The sequence below is a fragment of the Aptenodytes forsteri genome, unplaced genomic scaffold (genome assembly GCF_000699145.1).
Source record: "Aptenodytes forsteri isolate BGI_AS27 unplaced genomic scaffold, ASM69914v1 Scaffold299, whole genome shotgun sequence".
In the NCBI taxonomy this organism is placed as follows: Eukaryota; Metazoa; Chordata; class Aves; order Sphenisciformes; family Spheniscidae; genus Aptenodytes; species Aptenodytes forsteri.
This window is the reverse complement of record NW_008794154.1, coordinates 1-23,211: the sequence shown is the minus strand read 5'-3', so window position 1 is coordinate 23,211 and position 23,211 is coordinate 1. Positions and strand designations below refer to the sequence as shown.

Sequence of the window (23,211 nt, the reverse complement as noted above, 5' to 3'; positions counted from 1 at the left end):
GTCCTATCGGAAGGTGTGTCGCTGCAAGATAAAGCACACATTTTTTGAAAAGGAGACTTTAAGCCATTAGATATATGCCATATAAATAGCTCTACTCTGCTAGACCTGAAGCTTTAACTGGAATAGAAGTGCTGTTTCCATTTTTTTTAATTTTTCCAGTTATCTTGTTTTACAGCTTTCTACAGTATAGTCCTTAGCCAGCACAGACCTACATTTAGGCAATTATTTTCCTTTACTCTTTAAAGAAATACAATATCTGATGATGGCAAATGTGCAAAGCAACGAAATTGCCAAGTCGTACTCCAGAATCTTATTACACTGCTCCATTTTCCCATTTGTTGTATAATTATGGACAATTAGGGCTGAGAGCACCAAGGTCAGTTTTGCTCCCTTAAGTGCGTTTGCCATAGAAGCGCTCTATTTTAGTCTGGCCGGTGTAGTGTGTTTAAATAAAAATGGCATACAGGGAAAAATATGTAGGGGTTTGATTCAGTCAAAGCAAACTTAGAATATGCTTCCTTCAAGTGGTCCAAATCCCAGAGCAGCCCCTCTGTGGTCATAAAACCTCCCAGGTGAGGGGGAGGGTTACGGCAGAGCTAGCATGTAAGTAAAAACAATTATTTATTTGATAAAAAGCCAAGCGTGTTCTTTTCTTGTCCATTTTGCTTGGAATGTATTTTTTTTGAGGCAGGCCAGCTCGTGCAGTGTTCTGGCTGGTCTCTACATGCGTGTTGCAAAGGCCCAGCCATTAACAACCGTTAAAAAATTGTGACTCACCCTTGTTCCTTTCACATTGTGGTTCCTTGAGTATGGGTAAAACGCACCCAATTGCATCCAGCGAAGACACAGCTGATACTCCGAGTCTTTGAAGAAGCCACAGATATCAGCCCCTGTCTGAAATTTTTAAAATGATCCGACTGGAATACTATAAATTCATGTACAGCATGAAGATAATTAAATGTAAGGTAATTACTCATTAGCTTACATAAGATATTCCAAAGAGACTGAACTCCATCATACCTGAAAGGAAAAATAATTCAACATTACTAGCTGGTTTGTTTTTCCCTCTTTGGTATGCTATTGGTTACATAGATAGTACATACTGTAATGCTGAATGAGAAATAAAAAAACAAAACACAAACCCCACGATTTCTCTAATGTGTCATGTTTTTCTGCTGCAGAAAGAGATGGGAGCTGGTTGGTCAAGAGCAAAGAAAGAAATGAGTGGCAGGACACAGGGCAGGAAGGTGGCTGGTTCCAAGGGAATAAAAGAGCTCCCAGCACCTGGTGCAGAAGCGAAGAAGTAAAAAAGGAATTGACCACAAATTCTTGTTGCTGAACTAAAGAGCTTATTTCAGCTAAAACCACTAAAAGCAAGTAGATGAAGGAAAAGAAATAACTGCACACAGTAAATTGAATACAGATCCTTTTCCTTCTACATACCAATAACAGATTTAGCTAGCTGATCCCAAGCTGCAGTGTTATCACCGAGCCAGTGTCCTGCCCATCTTCCGCTACTGGGATATGTGGAACGGGTGATAACAATCCCACGCTCCTTGGTGGCATTCTGCAAACCGCTGACATTGAAAATAGACAAAAAAACAAATTACATGAGAAAAATTACATGAGAATTTATTACATAAGATCCTCTTTGAAAACAAACAGAATGGCTTATATTTTCATAGCGAAAGGCAGCATTGTTTTATGCATGAATATGCATACATCCAATCCAGATGTGCTTTTTACTATGCAATTCACTATGATTCACACATACACAGGAACTCAACAGTGTCGGCCAACCTGTAGCTGGAAAAAGAACTGGCAAAACAAGGAGGTGCTAGAATACAGACTTCCAGCTCAGGCTAATTACTGTGTGTGAAAATACGAATGTAGCCCAACTTGCACATTTTCTTAAGGGCTCCACGATATATTCCAGGGTACATCATTCCTTTCTTAAATTACCTGAAAAATTGCAGCAACAGTTGAAAATAATTTAACAAAACTCATACCAAAAAGATCATAAGTGGGAAAATAAAGGTGCCAGGAATATTGGACCTGTCAGTATAACTCTAGTTGCCAAAAAGGTATTGGAACAAAAAAATAAGTCATGGATCTGTAGTCACTTCAGAAACATGAGGGTGACATGATATCAATATGAAATGACCAACATGGATTTGTCTAGAAGCAAACATATTAAACCAGCTGTTTTCTGCTCAGGGCAGGTAACAGGCCTTACAGCTAAGGAGTTACTAACAATGTGCGTGACTACCTTGGCATTAGCTGAGCTCTTGGTCTGATCACATTTGGCTTCCTCATAAGCAGAAGAGACTTCGACCAGAGGTTAGTAACCTTTGGAGGATTGTGGGACTTATTTCTCTTTCCCAGATTAGAGGCAAGAACCTACAGGGCAGGAAACATACAGGTGCTTGGGTTTGGGGGATAGAAGGAAACAGCTAGCACCAGGCAATGACTGTCATGGACTTTTCAAGATGCTCTGGCACTAAAACCCTATGGCCTTGCTCAGGATCATTGCTATTGGGAAGGGAGACTGGCTTGCCAATGACTCAGGAGAAGAGCTCCTGAGGCCCTGGAGGTGTGGGTGTGTATGAGCTGGGTGGAGAATCGATTCACCAATTAACCCCATTACCTCAAATAAATAAATAATAATAATAATTTTCTTAAATAAAGCTGTGGTCATTGCCACAAAGTACCTGCAAAGGCAACCAAGTAAGCTTTAGGGAAAAAAAAAAAAAATTAGCGGAGTTGGGGGGGAATTTATGCTTTCTAGTTGCTCCGCCAAGGATATGAGCACCGTTCTTTGCAACATATGCTGTTGCTCTATGCTATGTGACCTGCACGGATGCATTACTGCTCCACTTCCTTAAAATAATTCCTTTGCAGCTGTGCACACGTACTGTGAATCATTACAGCAAAATACTAAACCGCAATACTAGTTAGAAAGCTACACTGATTAAATCGCACTGCTCTCCAATGCTAGCTCCGCAATAATTGCCTAAACAGCTGCTTCAATAAGGCACTATTTATTTATTTTTCTACAGGATTTGCAGCTTTAGTGACACTATAATTACAGCAAAAATACACAAGTCACTTAAATTACCGTGGTAATTAAACTAGACTAATGTGCTGTAATTATTGCTTCCAAGACAAACAGTAAGTTTTCCAGTATCTTCTATTTCTTTGTAACGTACTATCAAACATTTTCAGCCTCTGCTTGCTTTACCCTACTTCTGCAATGCCTTGGAAATTGCAGATAAAATTTGAAATGTAAAGAAAGTGTATGTATGTCATGCGCAGAACTGCTCAAGGATGAGCACGGCCTGAGTGTTTTGCTGACTCGAGGTGCCAGTTCTCTGCTTCAGGACTAAGCCACAGCTTTGTCCATGAAAAGCAATTACCCATGTCACAAAGCCTGAATTCATCTCCAAATGGTTACTGTATTCACTACGAAGGGTTCTGGCTTTCAAGGCTATGCAAAAGTCTCATTATGGAAAAATAGCGTTAAGCCAATATCCAGAAGCTCCCTCTGTCTAACGCATGGAGAGCCGAAATTACATTGCTGCATAAAAAATTGCTGTTCACTTTTAAGTTACAGGCTTTTGTGAGTTTTGCATGCAAGCGATCTTCTGGTTTGGATGTTTAGTATTAGAATAAATTATTGTTGCAACACGTCTTCGGTTGCACAATTACTCCTTCAGTTAGTACCAAAGAATAAATTGGGAGCTGATAGATATATACACACATAAATATATTTTTTTTTAAACTCACATTTTTCTATAAATTACAAGTGTGAGAATATCTGTATGAGCTGTGTAATTTTTCATAGCCATTTCTGTTACGGTACCTCTCAAAACAGAAGACAGTATTTCCCTACATTTCAGTTCATACTTAACACAGAAACGACGGTAAGATTCCTCTTAGTGTTAAATTATTGTCTACTTACAATGCCCAAATCGCATGTGATTTGTCTGACAGTAGAGGTATCTGACATTCCTTCCTGTCCTGTCAGCAATTTCACTCCTGCCTTGACTGGCAGCGCTGCCATGGCATGCTGCCAAATATAACATCCACTCAGTCAAGAATTCAAGCAGCCTTGATATTTTCTTTCTTTATGGTAATATCAAAGTTACCAAGGGCTTTAAGGTCGTTAAGACCTATAAAGAACACTGTTTCCTTGCTTACTTGTTGAATTGGAAATGACACAGCACAGATATATTATCATTAGATCAGGTGTTATCGAAAGCAGTCTGGGGTACTATTCAGTAAGGAACAGATAACGACGTTTGCCTTGGAACTGAGAAAGTACATTCTTAAGAGCAAAGCCTTATGCACACAGCTGGCATTTTAAAAGTCACTGTTTCCCCTTTTCACTACTGCTAAATTTGTTTTAAATAGAGGACATAATCGAGCCCTTCTTAAATTAACATTGTTAAGAAACTGTATTCATTTTCCCTCACTAGATGTATAGCGTAAGGCCAAAACAATATCAATGTTAGGAGTAAACCCGGCTATCCCAGCAAAACCAAGAAACAAAAAGTATTTTATATTTTAATTACAGTAATTATTGAGACTATCACTGAGTAATTACTGTTCCCAACAGCTGATCAAAATGTTCAGACCTGTTCTCCATTCTGCCCTGTGAATGAACACTCGAGCGGTGTCTTTTGACTGACTGCTCTCGTTTACAATGCAGAGCATTGCCCCGGGACAGCCTTGGTGGCTGTCTCATTATAGAAGCCTCTGCTGAAAAGGCAACATGTTGTGCTTGAATGTGTTGGGACAAGGAAACGCTCGATGGCGAGTAATTATATCCAAATTAAACTGTATGAGAAATAGCACCATGGCCATCTTATTTCATAATGCAGGTCAGCAATTAAGCTTGCACAACATAACATTCATATGGATGAAGCCCTCAGAACTGGTATAGCAAGAATCGCTCCCCAGCTAGGTGAGCAAGAAGATTCTTTAGTATCAGACGTGGGTTAACTGTCTTTAAAAGGTACCTTGAAAATTGTGCCTGCTCAGGGCCAGTGATTTTAAAGCTGCTAAACTCAAAATAAAGACTTTGCCTGCTTGTCCCGAGACAGTCAGCGATGCAGCTGCAGGTGTAGACATGCTTGAACTGTTCTGTTTTTTTTTCTTCTAGCTAGTTCCAGTTGCAGAAGGTATTTATTGCAGTGAAGCACAGCTTCAGCTCGGACCTGCACAGACCCACCTCACCTTCTCCTGCCCATCCTTTCCAGCAGCTCAGGTTCATACCGCCCTGCTTGCACCGCAGGCGAGATCACTGTGTTAACTGAGCAGTAACGTGACTGAAATAATACCAACTGCAAGAGCTATAGCACTGCTGCTCGAACTTCTGAACATCAGAACTCCGCTTCTAACTGAACTGAAGAATTGAAGATATTAGAATGAAAAGAAAGATATCTCAGGCTTGTTAAATAAACTGATGAAAGTTTTGGCCATAAGAATGCAGACACAGAATATTCATTTGCTACAGATTTTGAAGACAACAAGAAAGTAATGCAAACTTCACTTACTCTAGTGTAGGTTTTGTTTGTGACCATCCATAAAGACTGTGGACATCGTAGTGTCTAACAGGGGTACCGTCTGGAAGATATTGTTGACCTTCCATGCATGGAGTTTTGACAGTTAATCCATCTGAACGGTATCCCAAATCTAATGAAAGGGAAAAAAATATTTATTTTTTAATAATGAACATTCAATAATTATTTGAGTTACTTTTTCTTAATTTTCATAATCTCTTTGGCATTCATGCTCTTTTAGTTATACATACTGTCATTTATTTATTTATAATTATAAAAATAATATTTCCAGTTTTCTGAAATAGAATATTTCTAATATTCCTATGTAGACATCTGGGTCTGTAAGTGTTTTAAGATCTCAGTTACAGATGCTCTTAGTGAAGAGGCTCAAAGAGTAAACAGTATATCCAAATTCAGAAGATATTGCAAATCTTTGTAAACACTGTCGCATCATCCGTACAAACAGAAAAATGGTGGGGTGGGGGGTATGGTCTGTGTCTGAATATTAACTTCCTGACAATTCCTGAGAAACTATTCATAATAACTGAAGAGAACAGTAAGCAACATGAGTATGCTAATAAACCATTAATAAGTAATTACTACTTAGTACTACTTTACACCAGTACTTAAGTAAAGCCAAGCTAAGAAAGCTAAGTATTTCAAGTATTTGACTGTATAGATAAATGTTAATGAGAGGAGACACAAGGATATTTTCTAAATTTTTAATTAATTGCATTATTTGTCTGAGAAAACTGCAAAACAGAGAACTACGTTCTCTACCATGCCTAAAGGAAAGCACCTAGATATAAAATAGGTATCAAAATCCATATGCAGGCAAGTAGCTGAAAATAACTTTATTTTTAAAAAGTGCCATGCAGTTACTGCTCCCACTGAAACAGATGGGGTTGACATGTGCCCATAATCTCAGAAAAAAAGGGCCACTTTCAGGTATGAGTTGTGGTTTTATATACCTAACTTTAGGCATTTACACCACATATACCATATAAGAAATTACGTAGTAACCAGAATGACCTAAAACTGTTTTAAGGAGTGATCAGACTTACGAGGTATATATGGTGGCATATTTAGGAGGTCATTTCTACAACCATCAATGGCACCATTCAGAAAAGCTGCTGGTTCATTCATGTCCTAAAAACATAGAGCAAAACCTGACTGTATTTGCTTCAAACCTGTAAAACACACTAAATTCTAAATTACAAATAAACAGCATTGTAGAAGTCCTCAGGAGCCCTTGCAGCTGCAGGCTCAGTCTGCCGTTCCTTGTTTTCTTGACACATTCACGTGTGGCATGGTGCAGGGACAGGGAGCCACAAAGTGTTTCAAGGGAAGAACGGTGAGTCTGGGCCCTGTTTCCCCTGTGCAGACAGTGTCACAGTAGAGGAAGAAAGTCATGATATACAGAGGCAGTGCAAGTGTACAACCTAAAGCCAAAGTGGTGCCTTTGGCTGGGGGGCTCAGGTTCTGCCTGGTGCTCAGCTTGTTTTCCCTCCAGCCTATCTGCTAGTGTCTGGCAGAGAAAAAAAAAATCCAGAAATTGAATGTATTTCTACACTTACAATCCACAGGCCATCAAACTTGATGCTTCTTGAGGGGTTGGTGGGATTGTTGTAGAACTCCAGGATTTCTCTCTTCCACCACCCCACTGTGGAATTGCGGAAGAAGTCTGGGAAAGCAGCATGTGCTCCGTAGATCTGTAATAATAGTAGGAAAACAAAACAGATACAGGATTGAAAGCATCCCACTGTTAAAATATTGGAATTTGTTTAAAAAATTTAAAAATTGAAAAAAAAATATTACTTGTTCACTAACTTTTTTGGCTCTGTTAGGAAGGCTGGCCAGTTTCTGTACCTTATTCCTCCCACAAGGTTTATCAACTAGTTTGCTGCTATTTTCCTTAATTAACGTGCTGCTCTGCCTGTATTTGGGTCCATAACCAAACCATATCAGTATTTACCTGTATTTGGGTTTGCTCAGGCAGTGACTCATTGACTTGCAGATTGGGAAGAAATGGCCAGACCTAATAGGACAAAGGACATTTTAAAATAATCAAACCACACTGAATATAAACTGAGCATCAGCAAGACACAGCTATAACCATTATTCCTTGATACCTGTATGAATGACAACACAAACTGAAGACAATTCAGTTTATAGTATTTATTCAATGTGTCACTTACAGCCAGGCATGAATATACCATTAGCAGACTTTCCCCCTATGGCTAGCACTGAAGTCTAGGCTGACATGTTGCTCACTTGGATACAGCATGCTTCTACTGTCATCAACTTTTTAAGAACTGTACCTTGGAATATATAATGTCATTGGTATTGGGCCATTTTATGAAGACATCGTCCTGCACACCTCTTGAGAAGGTAGGATAATTGGTTTCATTTCCAGAGATGGCTGGATCCTACAATTAAAAACACTTTTATGCTCAAAAAACAAGTTTAGAAATGCTGTTGAATATATTCTGCATTCTGCAATGATATATTGAAATTTAAAAGCAGTATTCAAAACTGACCAGGATAATGATAAATCTCATTCCTTCTTCTTTTATTCTGTTAATCAGAGCTGGTAATCCAGCAAAGCTTGTGCTAATGGTGAAATCCAGTTGCCTTTCCATATGGTCGATATCTACGTATTGGACATCCTGCAGTTCACAAAAACAATTCATGTAAAATGATTTTTTTTTTTCCCAAATACATATTTATTGAAAATCTGCCAAAATAAGTAAACTACTGAACTTTTGAACTGTAGAATTGGAAGCAGCTGTAACTTTAACCTAAAGCTATTAAATGAATATTACTCAATCTATCAGCAAGTCCAATACAAAATAAACCTTTCACTACTGCATCTAGTCTGAGGGTAGAAATTAATACATGATAGAGAAAAAAGTCCTGGATTTGTACATACGTGTATGTACACAGAAACTGCACCTATGTTACCATATCTATAAGGAAACAGTGGAAACAGTTGTTCTGTATTGAAATAGTGATGTTAATTACATTTAAAATGAAGAATCACATTCAATTTACAGTATAATTTTGATAGATCTATGTGTTGTTTCAACTTTCCCAACAACAACCTGTGCCAAATCATAGCTGACTTGACACAAAGCAATATACCATTGGAATGATGCTGCTTCATTTTCTTTCCTGCTTGTTTTTCTTGTTGACCACTGCTCCTTCATAGCCAGCATGGCGAGAGTCCATGACTGACTAAGGCATCTGGGTGTTTCTTTGGTGTGAATGATAAGGAAAATAAAGCAGCCTGACACCTACATTTAACATGGCCCAGAGTGTGCAGAGATGTTCAGCTCTGACATAAAACATAGTCTGCTCTACTCTACCATGGTGGTGGTTTTTTTTATTGTTTTTTGATTTTGTGTTTAAATGGTCTTAGTTAATACTCTGAAGCCAAAAGTTCAGGCATGAGCTCAAATGTGAACTGCTACCAGCGTACATAGGGAATCCCAGCTGCCTTCATGCCCTCCACTAGCTGGGCAATTTCCGAGTCATTCTTGTATCCATAGCGGCACAACTGGAATCCCAAAGACCAGTAGGGTGGCATGACCGGTCGTCCAATCAGCTAAAAATAAGAAAGAATATTTGTGGTGAGTAGGTGAAAACAAAACAAACCAACCAACCAACCAAAAAACAGCATTAGTTTGTAATAGAGTAAGAATCCTACTGCAGTGTACTCCTGAACAACAAGTTCTGGTGTTGGGCCCAAAACCATGTAGAAGTCGAGAATTCCTCCAGTCGTGCGGTACGTCAGGGCAGGGGTTGGCTGGAACGTCACATCTAGAAATAGGGGAAGTGAAATGAGAAAAGGATGCCTGGATTCACTACTATTGCAAAACACTGACCATAAAAATAAAATACATTGAGAAAATAAAGTGGAGGTTTTTTTACCCATTGCATTGCTGTTAAGCAAGAGAACTCCATGGGCATTGCCATCTTCTTCAAGAGCCATGTAAAATGGCTGATAACCATAGGAATTCAACTTGTACTGCAAACAAAATAAAATACATTCTACTGGGGAAACATCGCAAGCATTCACTTATTTACATTTATTAATAATTTATAAAAGATAATTAATAAATTTAATAAAAGATAAGACACACAACTGCCAAACATACAACAAATAAACTCCAAAATTATATATTTACACCCTACATACCTAAAAAACATACCTGTAGAAGTTCACTTTCAACTTCACTATTTGAGTCAGTCCTGTTCAGACTGACCAGGCAGGAAGGAAAGCAAAGGTATTACTGCCTTTAAAACTTGCTAATAAGAAAGTGCTTCCCCAGGACAAAACTTTCCCTTCTTTTCAAACAGTAGCAGGTGTCTATGTGATCAAGAGATGCTGCTGACATTCTGTTGTCTTTCATTTACTCAAAAATATATTGAAACCTGAACTGGAAATTAGAGCTATAATTTTTTATTGGTTAGTCCCTGCATATTGTAAACATTGTGCTATCTCGTAGGAAATAACACAAGTGTACACATAGAAATAAGATTTCCGATTTACTTCTGTTAAGTACTAGTTTAATCCCAAAGTAGTGGGAGTTGTCCTGACTCATGTCTAGCTTCCAGAATAATTAGCTGAGAAGATTAAAAAAAGGAGGAATGTGCTGTTATTTCTAAGCCATATGTTGTTTTCCGACATCTGACTCAGGGCCTGAGCTCCACACATTGGTCTCTCTGGTTACAAACAAAAATAGGTTTAAAGACCATTGCCATTGAGACACCATCCAAATTATAAGCCATGATAAATACGATCAAAGTCAATAAGTGTGTCCAGTACCAGTGGACATCCACTGGACTTTAAAGTCCTGCCGAACATCTCTGCACTTTCGGCTCATTGGTCCAAAAGCTACATTTGTTTCTACTTACAGTAGGAGGCTGATCCCTTGTGAACATTCCCCAAGTGTGCCAGCTCATGTTACGTCGAAACATGGTGTGCTCAGTTTCTCCAAATCCATATAAATACTGGGATGCTAAGCGGGTAGAAATCTGAATGAACATGTCGCTGAACGTGAAGGTGGGCAGCTGTGAATCCCAGCTGAAATGGAAAGAGGAAAATAAAAACAAGAATATAGTGTCTTCAGTACCGTGTTTAGCTGGCAGACACTTTTTTTAGGCTTCTCTTTTTCTCTGAAAATCTCACTCTTCAGTCAAGGTGAAATAAGACTGTTATGGTTATCGAGAAAACTTAAAGCATATGAAATAGGGATGTCTAAGAATTTGATACACAGTTTAGAGACGCAAAGTCCTCTGTGTCTCTCAGAGAGATATATATAATGCACAGGCATCATGCATAGCAAGTTGCATCATATTTTGGCAATTTAGTGAGAAAATGTGTTTCAGGAGAGTATGATCATATTTTCCTCACAGACTGATCCTTGGTGCCACATCGAATATAGTAAATAAGGTGCTTTTTACAGTTCACTGAACTTTTTGTGCAGATTACACTGAAACTGTATTCATAGGTCTCATTTGTTGTAAATCCGCATCTTTACAGTTGAAAACAAACTGCAGCCTGATGGTGCTCTGCTAAAGAATTACATCGTTCCAGGAGGCTGAATTGCACATTGAATGATTACTGTGGTTGACAAAAAAGAACTCAGCTTGCAATTAAGTTTTGAGTACTTTAAAAAATGACATAAGAATGTTTTTTTAAATAAAAAACTTAACACACGCAACTGCTAACATCATTGTTCTCTGTTTTCTAGCTCTGACTTAAGCTTAATCAAGGAAAGAAATGAAGCTCTTGTCAGACTGTAAGTTAGTTGAGACAATACTTTCTTCTAATTCTTTTTTTCCTAACCATTCCCCAAAACTGAATCAAACGATCAATCCTTAATGATCAGTGCTGTGGTCACCTAAGGAAAATTTTAGGAAGCGTAGAAAATCGTCGTGCCTCCCAGAGACTTGGGAACTACACAAGAAACAGCCTTTGGAGTTACGTTCTGCACTTCAACATGTTATAACGGACTTTTAGCAAGTGTCAGACTATGAAGTGACAGGGGAAAAACCTTAGATGATTACAAGAAAAAATCGGATATTGCTCAAGGCACCTTCTCCGTCCTCTCCCTGGTCAGTGCTTTCATACAATGCAATGGTGAAGCCATATCCGCTGCAGCAGCATCTGGCATTTGACAGACAGAGCTATTTTGTGGGAAGGATACAAAAGCCAGTCTTGAGGTATTTAAAAAGTAGTACACAAGAAAATGGTTTGGCTTGAAAAGAGCTAATAAAAACAAGTGAAATAAAATAAAACTATTATGGCTTACATGGTTGTTCCTGTGCTTTTGCGCCAAACCTGTATACCAAATGGTTTTTTCTGAACTGATACTTCATAGAGTCTTTCCTTGGCCGTGCTTATTGGGGAGCTTGGGAGATTCAGTGGTACCGGAACCTCATATCGTGCGTTTTGATAATCATAAATCTATGAAGTAAAAATCAATTCATTTCAATGAACAAGTTGTTTGAAATCTTACCTATAGCGATAGAAATCTGAATTAGTTAAAATGCTTATAGAAAATTGTTGAAAACACTTGCTGAGAGGAGTATTTTCCTTCAAGACATATTCTTTAACCAATTCTTTCACAGTATTTGGTTTGAAAAACAAAAACCTTAAGGATTTATTCTGGATCAGGAATGAATTTTATCATTTTGTCTAATCATTTATATATATGAATTTAAAGTATATATCTATATTTAAAATACAGGTGTGTATATATATATGTGAGTATGGTAAATGCCTTTCTGATTAATCTTTTAGCCACCTTTAAGAGATTATTTTTAAAGTTTTCTGTATTCTGAAAGCTGACAGAAGTTAGTTTTTGATGCTTGACCATTTTAAGGCTTCACACTTATTTCAGTATTATTAAATGAACAGTAATAAATTATATTCTAAAGAAAAGTGTATTAAAAATTTTAGAATAGAAGTAGAACGATTAATGCAAAAATAAACTGTGTAGTAATGATAACCCTTATAAATAAATTTACCTGTATACTAATAAAATGTCTTTAGTTCCAGAGTTTCTGGCTGACATTACAGATATACATTGACATTATACCTTTGATTCATATAATTTCATTGTAAAAGAGAGTACAGAGTTACAGGACAAAAAAAGATGTGAGCTAAGAACAATAACGACTAAATTAGAAGGAGAAACATATTTAGGCAAGGGTGCTACTGTCTGTGTAATATAAAATTGACAGTAAAAAGCCCTTATAATTTCCATATTTAAAACTATTTTTAACAATAGGCCATTACATACTCATAGAAATTCTGGAATAACATTACCTTAAATTGCAGCATGTGGTTGAGATGATATTTCACCTCCAGGCGTAGTGTACTAATTGGTGTAGTGAAATTCTCATTAGCTGTGGTCTTAGCACTGTTTAAAATGAGGTTGGCTGCCAAACCTGATGAGGTGTATTCTACTTTGTCTACAGAGTAAGCATTGTCGGAGCTGTAATAGCAGGGTGGAATATCTGAGTTTGATGTTACTTGCTGCAAACAGAAATAAGTTGCAGGTTAGTGAGCTACACTGACCTGCTGTATTTCTTGTTAGTTATTAGCATGGAATCCAAAACTCCCATGTTTATCAGATAGCTGTCAAATGTAGAATTTTGGGAAAAATTTAATGCAACTAATGAACAATAAAGAAGTAATACAGAACCCATTGATCTCTACACTAAATCATATATAATCAAACAATCTAGTGAAGGCTGTACAAATAAGTCAGTCAGGAAACTGAATCCTCGCACAATGAAGGTGGATTTAATTTCCCTGTATCTATGATATTCAGCTCAATCACACAACATGGCTTAGTCTTGGCCTGTTGAAATTCCTAAAGCTTCCTCCCTTTTAATCCCATTGCTCTCTGGTCTCTGGCTCACACAAGAGGATGTGCCCAAGACTCATTAGATATTCAGGCAACATCAGACGAGACCTTTCCATTGGCTTTATTCACACGAATTATCCTTAAAATATCCACTGGGAATTACATTCTATTTATCTAAGATCTCCTGACAGCAAGATCAAAATTACTTTCGGTTTCCTGCTACAGCTGAACATAAACACTCAAACTAGGTATTCCGAGGTTAGATGCGCTGATGTAGGTTAATGCATTAGCCTTCCACCTCTGGATACGTACCGTCAATCCTGCCTAGTTGTTCAAATGAAACTATGCCTGCTCTGCACATCTTAATTGCTAATGAATATTTATTCACCTGTCGTCACCAAATTCAAAGCGCCTTTCAACAAGTGTTCAAAACATACCCAGTCCATAACAGGACCAGAGTTCGATTTCACATGAAAAGCCATTTCCAAATATCCAAAATTACAAAAAAATATTCCTAAGAGTGCAACAAAATCAGCACAGTCCACCAACCACTTCAGCTGTTGCTGCTTCAAGAGTAGCTAGCAGAGAATTTTGGTGTTCATGCCTCGGAGATGTGTCCAAGCTGTAAAACTTAGATTTAGAGGAGCATGGAGCAATTTAGTTGGAGGGACCGTCTAAAGTTCAACCCTGCCAGGGCTCGCTGCTCCCGTGTGCTTATAGCCATGGGATGCTAATAAATAAAGCTATGTGGTAAAGAAGTGCATGTCGGGGATTATGATTTGGATATACCTCCTCGACATGGAGATAAACAATTAAGTTCACATATGAATCAAAATTTCTGGGGGATTCAAGGATTTCTTCTCAAACTGAGATCCAGAGGAATCGGTTTGACTTAAAATGTGCTTCAGTGACTATGAAGGTGAGACAAAGGGGATAAGCCTTGCAGGCCACGGTGCCAGTGAGGCAGAAGAGGTAGCTGAAGATGCAGATCTCAAGTCTATTCTATTTTTTCATAACTCTGGTATTATTTCTTTCCACCTTTCAAAAAAATAGCACATTTTTCCTCCATTTCTGATACACTTTGGAAGAGCTTACACGGTTGCCAGCTACCTTAGTTTTAGTGAGGTAAATAAAACCTTCTAGTACAGGCCTGCAGCTGTCTGTGCCCCCAGTTTATTTAAATCTGACAAATCTGCCAGACGACTTTTTCCACTGTAACAACTATAAAGAGAAAGCTATGATTCTGGAAACCTTTCTGTCTCATTAGTTTAGAGAAATGATTTTTGCTTACTTCCCAAACACAGCCAAGTTTTTCACATCTTTCTTGTGTTGGATTGGGACTGGGATAACAATTAAACCTTTCATTGACACTCAGCTTTTGAGTCCATTTTACTGTGTAAGATTTTCCCAGTTCAAGCTGGAGTCCTGTTATATGAGCAACCTATAAACATTAAACAATAAACAGTTATTAAATCCCACATCAAATCCATCTTTTCTTCAGTCAGCAGAGATGCCGGTCCTCAGGAACAATACATTTTTATGTGACAACTCACAGAAAAATCTGTCCTGTAACTTTTGATATAGTCTCACTTTTACAAACAACAAATAACACACAACTGATATTCTTACAGACAAAATCTAAAAAATTAAGAATCTAAAAAAACGGAGTCAATCCCACAGCTCCTTTGGAAACAAACAGGAATAAAGATAAGGGCACAGCTCCTTCACGTTTTGAAATATGAATGCAAGAGTTAAGAAAAAGTTAAAATATTTTTATTTTGATTCTGTAACAGAGATAACATAACAGGTAACTCAGGCACTTGTAATAATCAAGGAGGGTGTACAATGCAAGTTCAAAGCAATGCCAGCACTGTCCTTAGTGTGGGAAAGCACTTTCATGAAAGCTTCCCACTAGCAGCAGCACGTTCGCTTGCTTTGCACATAAATGCACTGTGTTGCTGCTTTCCTGTATTCGTGGTGTGAAAAGCTCTGTATGACATGATAAGGGAGGTTTAAACAGCGCGCTTGATTTTGTTTTAAAAAAATCAATGCACAAATACTCATCCAAAACATAAAAAATGTGTATCTTCCTCCAATATCAAACAAAATCACAAAGCTATTCCTCCTCTTAGAAATTAAATGTTGCTACATGAATAACTGCATAACTAAACTTTCTGTTGCACTGAGCGTCTGAGAGCAGAGCTTAGGTGCACTTTCTATGCAGCTGGGTTGAATGCAATTGTACTTTTGTTCTGTAATAAAATACACGATGTATTCTGTTGAAACAACATTAGTACTGAGTAGTGTCCTTGGCAATATATAAAATAAAGGTGATGCAATTTCAAAGATGTTTACTTCCCATTTTCCTGTTATTGTTTTACCTTTTCTAGAGGATAATAGGTGATATTAAGTAGACCATTTTCCACAACATTGTTCTGAGATACAGTAACTGCCGTTATTTCCTGGAGCGCTCCCAATATCTTGATTTCTTCAAATTTCAAGTTGTTTGGATCAGCATAATTGCTGTTTATAGCATTCATTTGTAGAACATTCTGAAAAATAATACAGTGATCATATTCTTATGAAAAAAATCTGCCAAAAATCCTCCTGATTTAACATTTTTTTCTAATTATATTTTCATATTGTAGCATAAAGTAAGCCAATACCTTTTTCCTCACATATTAATTATTGCCCCGCTTGTTGTTCTCACAATAGTGCTTTTCTAACATATATACAATATGCTTCATAGTTGTGTTTCAGCTTCCTTTTTTTGCTTGTTTCGGAAATAAGGAAAGGCTGACACGTGTCTGTGACAGGGCAGATAACCTCTACTCAGCTGTGATCTCACCGGGATCTAACAAGTGAAGGTTCATATTCACTTTTCCTGATATAAAAATACCAGTTCCTATTCAACTGCATTAGTTATTATTAGACTAAGAGTCCAAAGAGTGGAACTGTACCATGGCTGTCATATATGTCAGTGTATAACTTTCTTATTACTCTCCACGTGAAAGTTTATGTTCATTTTTAATTCAACATCATTACAGTCAACTGATGATCTGGCTAAAAGAGTTTCAAACTCCAACAGTAACTGAGGTTTCTTATCTACAAATGATTATATGATTACATATGACTGAAAAAATAATTAATCCATGTGCTTCCACCTTCTAGTCCTTTGCTTCCACTCCCATGTTTCTATGCATTCTCTCTCAGTTGTTGCCCTGCTGTTTCACCATGGCAAGGGAAAGAATGCCTTTAACAGATATTATTATTATTATTATTATTATTATTATTATTATTATTATAAAAAATTGTGTTATCATATTACTTGGGATCCTCACCATATGATCGCTCCGTTCAATATTAAATAGAAACACTATCTGGACTTCACTCTGCCATAAATTAACCTTGCCAACACAGTTTCAGTTAAAAAAAATTAAAAACTAAAACTTAGTCGTGAAGTAGATTTCGTGGGTTCAGACAAGGCATAGGTTTCCCTCTCACTCTTTGGAAACAGTCAGCTATATTTTTACAGTGTACAGAGACTTTTTTCACATTTCCAGTATTTTGAGAATCCCAAACACTGCATTCACCTCCTTTCTGACTCTGTTTTAACTGCCACTGATGCTTTACAGTTCTCTTGCTCAATAAATATTGCTGCTGAGTTTGTCATGTGAAAGGAAGCAGGAGTTGTTTAGATACTTATATCAACTGGGAGAGGAAAAGACAAATAGCAGATTTTCATCCCGGTTAAATTACAGTATTTTGAACGTGACTCCGCTTTGACTTTGTCAAATACTTTGCTTCTCAGTAAATATTATAGGAGAAGAAGGAGGGAGAAAAGAATGCCCTTTGAAGAGAATATTAATAAAAATTGAAAATGAAAATAAGAACATTTTAAAGAAAATACTTACACTGGAAACTGTAAACTCATAGTAAACGTAGGCTTTACTCTCAACTGTACCTAAAAGGTAAAGAAAGAAGTTACACTTGCAGTGCAGAAAGGAACAGCATTGAAAACAGGACCGTGCCACTGCTAGAGACCAATAAATTCCTAATTATTATCATTACTGCGTTCAGAGGCTGCACTGAGCAACTCAAATATTTACTAATGTTTCTTTGAGGAACTGAAATTTCTCTTCTTCTTTTGTCCTTAGGCCAGTCTCCCAGGAGATCTAATGTTCCAAATTTTTCCAAAAATGCATTGAAATTAGCTTTTCTAAAATGTACTAATTTTTTACTTTACTGTTGTTCCTTCTTATCTTCTCTTAAATGCAGATGTATGGCTCAAAGTTAATCCTTTAAAATAACCTAAATAAGTACTTTTCATGCAAAAATGACAATAATATTAATAATCTATGCCACAGAACCATAAGAGCGGAAATAACACAAACAGAAATGCAAAAGTTGAGTCAACCTGGCATTTTTTGTTCCATGTACAAAAAGAAGAATACTACCATTGCAAGCCAATTGTAAACAGTTTCCCTGAAAAGACTGCAACCTGTAAGTTTTGGGCAGGAAATAACGTCATAAGATGTTTTATTGTTTTGTTTCTCAACAGAAGTGAGTACAATAATAACTTCATTATTTTAGGCCTTGACAAAGGAGTACATATAGCTGTCATATAGCAACCACCCAAGGCCTTCAATATTTATGGCAGCAATAATGAGCCAAATCACAGCTCTATTTCTTAAAAGCATCCCAAACTTCCACAAAATTTAAAACAGTAGAGGCTTGAAAGTTTTTCTGAGAGATACGTTTGGTATACTTAAAATAACAAAAGGGAGTTATACAGGTTAAACGCATAAAGTTTTCTAACTTTTTTTTCTTTCCAATTAATTTCCTAATATTGGCACCACTTTTCCTCTGGAGAACAAGTATCTTACTTTTTTGGCATTTTCTGTAGTTGTCCCACTAACAGACTGCATAATAACCTCCACCACCATCTTCTCCTGCAGGGTGCAGAAACCCTTCAGACTACAGACTTCTGAGCTGAGATTTCTGACGTACGGGTCCTACTAGGAAATATCTAATGGGGAGTTTGGTACATCAAGGAGACAGTGAGTGAAGCTGAAGGCTTTGACAGAGGTGGTCCCGTCAACGGAGTCAGTGTTTCCTAGCCTTGTCTCCTCCAGCTGCCTGTCCCGAACTTCTCCCGGGGTGAAACCTCACAGTGTCAGCTGAGGCATGGGAAGTGAAACATAATCACATTTTTCCTTCTGCTGCTTTTGTTAGAAGGACAGTGACATCCGGTAGAGGACAAGGTAGTTATGCAATTAGGAAAGGGGGAATGAAGTTTTGAATCCCAAGAGTTGCTTGCTTTCATGGAAATTTAGTCAGAGCCCTGGGCCCTGCACAAGTGAAACAAATAGATTGTGACTAAGGATAAAGGTAGCTTTTAGCAACTGGAGGATAAGCCAGAGAAACTGGATCGCTTAAGTACCTAGAAGAAGGTGGTTAGGTGTATCAGAAGACAGAGGTAAGAATGCACCAATTTGGATACCACATGTGGACCTGCATGGTTAGACAAAATACCTCCATAAACAACTGTCTGCAGGATGCGGACCTAATTTTCAGGATTATAAATTAAACATGCACATAATATTGTAGCATTATTTATTTTTACCTCAATGGTAATACTACTCCAACTTCATTTTTATCTGCACATTCTTACTGTTGCAGTTTTTCCTCTTTTCTAACCTGCATTTTATTCCAGCGTAGCTAAAGACAACTCTGACACTTTTGCCACTGACAGCGGTCTATGGATACAGTAGGACATGAATTGGAGAAGATCGGGTCTACTTGAAATGCAACAGTATTAACTGGCATATGCCATCAACCAAAGTCCTTAGCTCTGAATGTTATGGTTCATTGCAAATAAAACAATAAAGTCTGTCAAATACGAGTCCTTAAATCATTTTAATACAAGCTTGAGTATTTCACAAAAGTTCTTCAAAAAATCATTTCAGAATAACCCTTTGAACTGCCTGCTGAGTTTTCTAAAAAGTATATAATGAAGGACAAAGGCTGCAAAAGCTTCCTAAAGGATTTAAGTACCCCAAATCCTTTTAGTTTAATGGAAACAAGATGCCTAACTAAATCCTCAGAAATCCCACAGAAAATCCCACAGTTCAAGATACTTCATTTGTCAAAATTTCCTTCATCTCCAGATTAAAATGAAGACAATACCTATGGCTATATAATGGAAAGGTTCTTTCCATTGCGCTAGAATGAACCCTGCTTTCCTTAGACATGCATGTATTCCAAAAGCATTAACTTTACTGAAAGCCAAAATAAATTTAACTTTATATTAAAAGGTTTGTGTTGTGGTTGTTCGCTTGTTGGGTTTTTTTTTTAAATTTTAACTTGTGCAGAATTAAGTTGCAACCTTAATCTTACCCTAAGCAAAAAAGGTATGTGTGTTGTAAATTGTTTGACAGAAAAAAAACCGGTGAGGTAAGTAGCATCAATGCCAGTGCATCACAACAGATGAGGTTGACAGGCCTTGGCATAATCGTAGTGACTATCCCAGGGGGAAACAAGTTCTCCGGCAGCTTTACTAAAGGCAAGGTTGGCAACATGACAAATATGGCCTGTACACGCTCACTCGTGTGCTTACGCACCCGTACGCTGTGGAAAACAGATGGCAAAAAACCCCGTTGGCTCCAACACCGTATTTTTGAGTTAACAAAATTTCTACTGTTTTCACAAGCAATTTAAATAATTCCAGAGAGTTAATAACAGTGCTGGTTTTTCATCTTCTACCACTTCTTAGTGTTGAACACTAATTATGTGCGTTCTTGCACCCGTTGAAACTAATTTGGATATATACCAGAATATATTTCAATCTTGACAGCATGGCTTAACAGTCAGCATGCCAATGTACCAAACCCCTTCACATATTTAAGGCTACAGTGAAACCTGAACAAGAAAAAAATAAACTAATGAGAGTTACAGTTTCCCACTTAAAAGTGATGCAAAAGTATTGACATACGAGCAGGTATTAATAGCGTGTTACAACAATGTCTTATTCTTGCTCCATGAAAGCAGCAGGAAGATTGAAACTTGTACGTATTAATGCCTTGTTAATCATACTTATTTCACTATTGATAACTGCTCACCTGTAGATTCTCCATCATCCCAGAACAAGTCCCCAGAAGCTGTATTGTTGTCATCCAGGGCAATTATAAGTCCCATTGGATTCTTGCGGCTGTGGAAAGAGAGACTTTCGGTCTTACATGTATAACAAGTATCTAAACAGTCTTAATACATCCTTCATGTTCATGTCAAGAACGAGACACTCAACAGGGTTGCAATACTTTGAGAAGTGTCTTAGATACTAGTCCTTGGTTGCCTTTCATTTTCATGTAAACAGACTAAAATGCATGGCAAGTTTACAAAATGCTGTGCAAATAAACCTGTAATTAATCACCGAACCTGTAATTTCAGGAGCTGCGGAAGTGAGGTGCGGCTCACGGTTGTTCCCATATTTCAAGGTGAAAATGCTAATTACAATGGACCGCTACTGATTTGAAAGTCCTCAGCCCAGTCTTGAAAAAAAAAACCAAAACCAAAACCATAAAAGCGTTTGGGTTTGAAGCATACCTTGCAACTGTTGTGTTAGCTGGTTGTTGAGTAGGGTAAATATAGCCTCCTCTCAAATGAAGTCCCAGTTTGTCTGCTGGCAGGTACATGTTGGTCCATTGTTTTCTCACTGAGATTTTTGCCCCCTTATTGACAGGGATGTAAAAGAGAACGGGTACGTTGCATTACTCGCCGCTGTGAACTTCTTCTTAAGTCCTGAGTTTCATCTTAATGCTTCCTTTTAGAAAAGGCTGAAGTTATGTAAACATCTATGTGCCAATGGGCACATAGCGTAAAACAACTGCATATCAATATGATCTAATGTCATAAATCAACATCTCTCACTATTCAGTTTTGGCTCAGTCAATGCAGAGAGCAAGTCCTGTTGGGACTCTGACGTGAATATGGGAATCTGACACAAACAATGTCCTTTTTCACCCATCAAAAGGATCATCACAGCAGCGGGAAACTTGTTTGCAGAAATGAGATTAGTAAACAATAATTGCAAACTCTCGTGTATTAGAATTAGAATTATTCTGTTTTATTTTATTTCAGACATGGTCTTTGCTAAAGTTCCCGCTCAATCTGTCTTCCCATCTCCTGTGCTATATTCCACGCCTCTGTGTCCTTTCTTGAGGCGTTGAGTTGTGCACTTAACCCACCACCCTTCATCCCTTGTCTCACCATTTTCCTTCCTGTGGGCTTTGCTTTAGGTCTCTGTCAGCAAAGCAGGGCTGACAATCTTATTTTGTCACATAGCCATTTAGAAAATCTCCCCATAGTATCCTCTGCATTTACCTACTGTATCATACTCGTACCATACTGCATCAGGAATATATGCTTGAATTGCATCCACACCCTGAAAGGTGAACGAAGAAACGACTTTCATATCTGAAGGCAACTTAATCGAATAAACTAAATTTTCCAATAAAACTAAAGTTCACATTGAGAAAATCATTGATACTTCTCCTCTTCACTGTTTTCTTTAATGGGTTTTATGGTGATGTCCTGAAAGGAAGACAGCAGATTCTTGCTTTCATTTTATGTATTTAACAAATACGTTGTGTTTCTCCATGACATATGTGTTACTGGCGTTAACAATCATTATTCACAAGACTCTGCCACAGAATAAGCCACGAGCTATTTGTTTCCTTGCTGCATCTCAGACAAGCTGAAATGCAGCAAGAGAAGCTGATTCTGAATGAAATGCAGAGACGATACAAAGCTGAGGTGAATCAGAATATCGGACCAGATGACTTAGACTCCCTAGAGGACTGGAAAATAGGAGTGGGATTTAATAGCACAAAGTGCAAGATTTTCCATTTCGGCAGCGATAAAAAAATGCTGTGGGCTCTCTCACTGGAAGCAATAAATGAAGGGGGGGGAGGGGGAAGAAAAAAGAAGCAAAACCTAGGCTTGTCAGGAACCCATCAACAAGTAACGCGATGTACCCATGAAAAAAGGAACATAATCTAAGGATCCAGCAAAAAACATGTTTGCACTGGAGATAGAGCTGTGTTGATGCTAATAAACAAGGCCCTCTGCAATCTCTTTGCCAAGAGAGTTTACAGGTCTGGTCAAGACAGAAGAGTTCAGACTAGAATAGGACCAGAGCAAATTTCCTGGGATCCTCAGGGAAACGGCAGAGCCTATTTTTGCGGTTCAGCTTGTTCAGCATAAAAAAGGAGGGAGAGTGTGATTTCAGCAGGAAATACAGATATAGTAGAGGAGCTATAACCTTTAAGCTGAATAACAGAATCGTCACAAGACCGAAAAACAAAGGCTCAGAGCTGGAAGGTGGTTTCGATCAGAGCAATAAAGGAGTGACGGGCATAGCGTATCTTGGGGTTTTTATGCTGCAGCCCCCTGCCAGAGAAAAGAGCTGGACTGGTGACTCGACACGTCCCTGCGCCCCATGAACTGGTTATGAGATCGATACCAAAACAGCCAAACCTACCGGGTCAAGTACAGGGGAAATAAGCAGCCCAGGGCCCCACAGGAACTGCCTATCGACACTCCACGTCACTTCATCAGAGTAGAACCTGGGCAAGTGGGAAGGATATAGCAGTAACTGGTTTTTTATGAACTATACCATCATCAGCAATCCCCATATTTCAGGGTACTGATTGTCTAGAATCATGACTGAAGAACGCCAGATCAAAATTGCCCTCTTTTTTTTT

At 38.0% G+C, this 23,211-nt stretch overlaps 1 protein-coding gene across 1 annotated transcript in view; it reads right to left on the bottom strand.

The window, feature by feature from the left end:
* The window catches only part of SI (sucrase-isomaltase), a gene marked incomplete at its 5' end in the record, with an annotated part of 31,270 nt that extends 8,197 nt beyond the window's left edge, over positions 1–23,073 (bottom strand). Inside the window, 22 exons of the mRNA XM_019471961.1 lie at positions 778–894; positions 986–1,020; positions 1,444–1,577; positions 5,559–5,697; positions 6,629–6,713; positions 7,142–7,276; positions 7,540–7,602; positions 7,886–7,993; positions 8,105–8,233; positions 9,046–9,171; positions 9,274–9,386; positions 9,498–9,594; positions 10,485–10,653; positions 11,885–12,039; positions 12,904–13,113; positions 14,739–14,888; positions 15,829–15,999; positions 17,362–17,411; positions 20,569–20,657; positions 21,053–21,177; positions 21,834–21,890; positions 22,989–23,073. Of these exons, the coding sequence (XP_019327506.1) occupies positions 778–894; positions 986–1,020; positions 1,444–1,577; positions 5,559–5,697; positions 6,629–6,713; positions 7,142–7,276; positions 7,540–7,602; positions 7,886–7,993; positions 8,105–8,233; positions 9,046–9,171; positions 9,274–9,386; positions 9,498–9,594; positions 10,485–10,653; positions 11,885–12,039; positions 12,904–13,113; positions 14,739–14,888; positions 15,829–15,999; positions 17,362–17,411; positions 20,569–20,657; positions 21,053–21,177; positions 21,834–21,890; positions 22,989–23,073 (2,542 nt within the window). The remainder of the gene's footprint in view (positions 1–777; positions 895–985; positions 1,021–1,443; positions 1,578–5,558; positions 5,698–6,628; positions 6,714–7,141; positions 7,277–7,539; positions 7,603–7,885; positions 7,994–8,104; positions 8,234–9,045; positions 9,172–9,273; positions 9,387–9,497; positions 9,595–10,484; positions 10,654–11,884; positions 12,040–12,903; positions 13,114–14,738; positions 14,889–15,828; positions 16,000–17,361; positions 17,412–20,568; positions 20,658–21,052; positions 21,178–21,833; positions 21,891–22,988) is intronic.
* Positions 23,074–23,211: the final 138 nt, after the last annotated feature.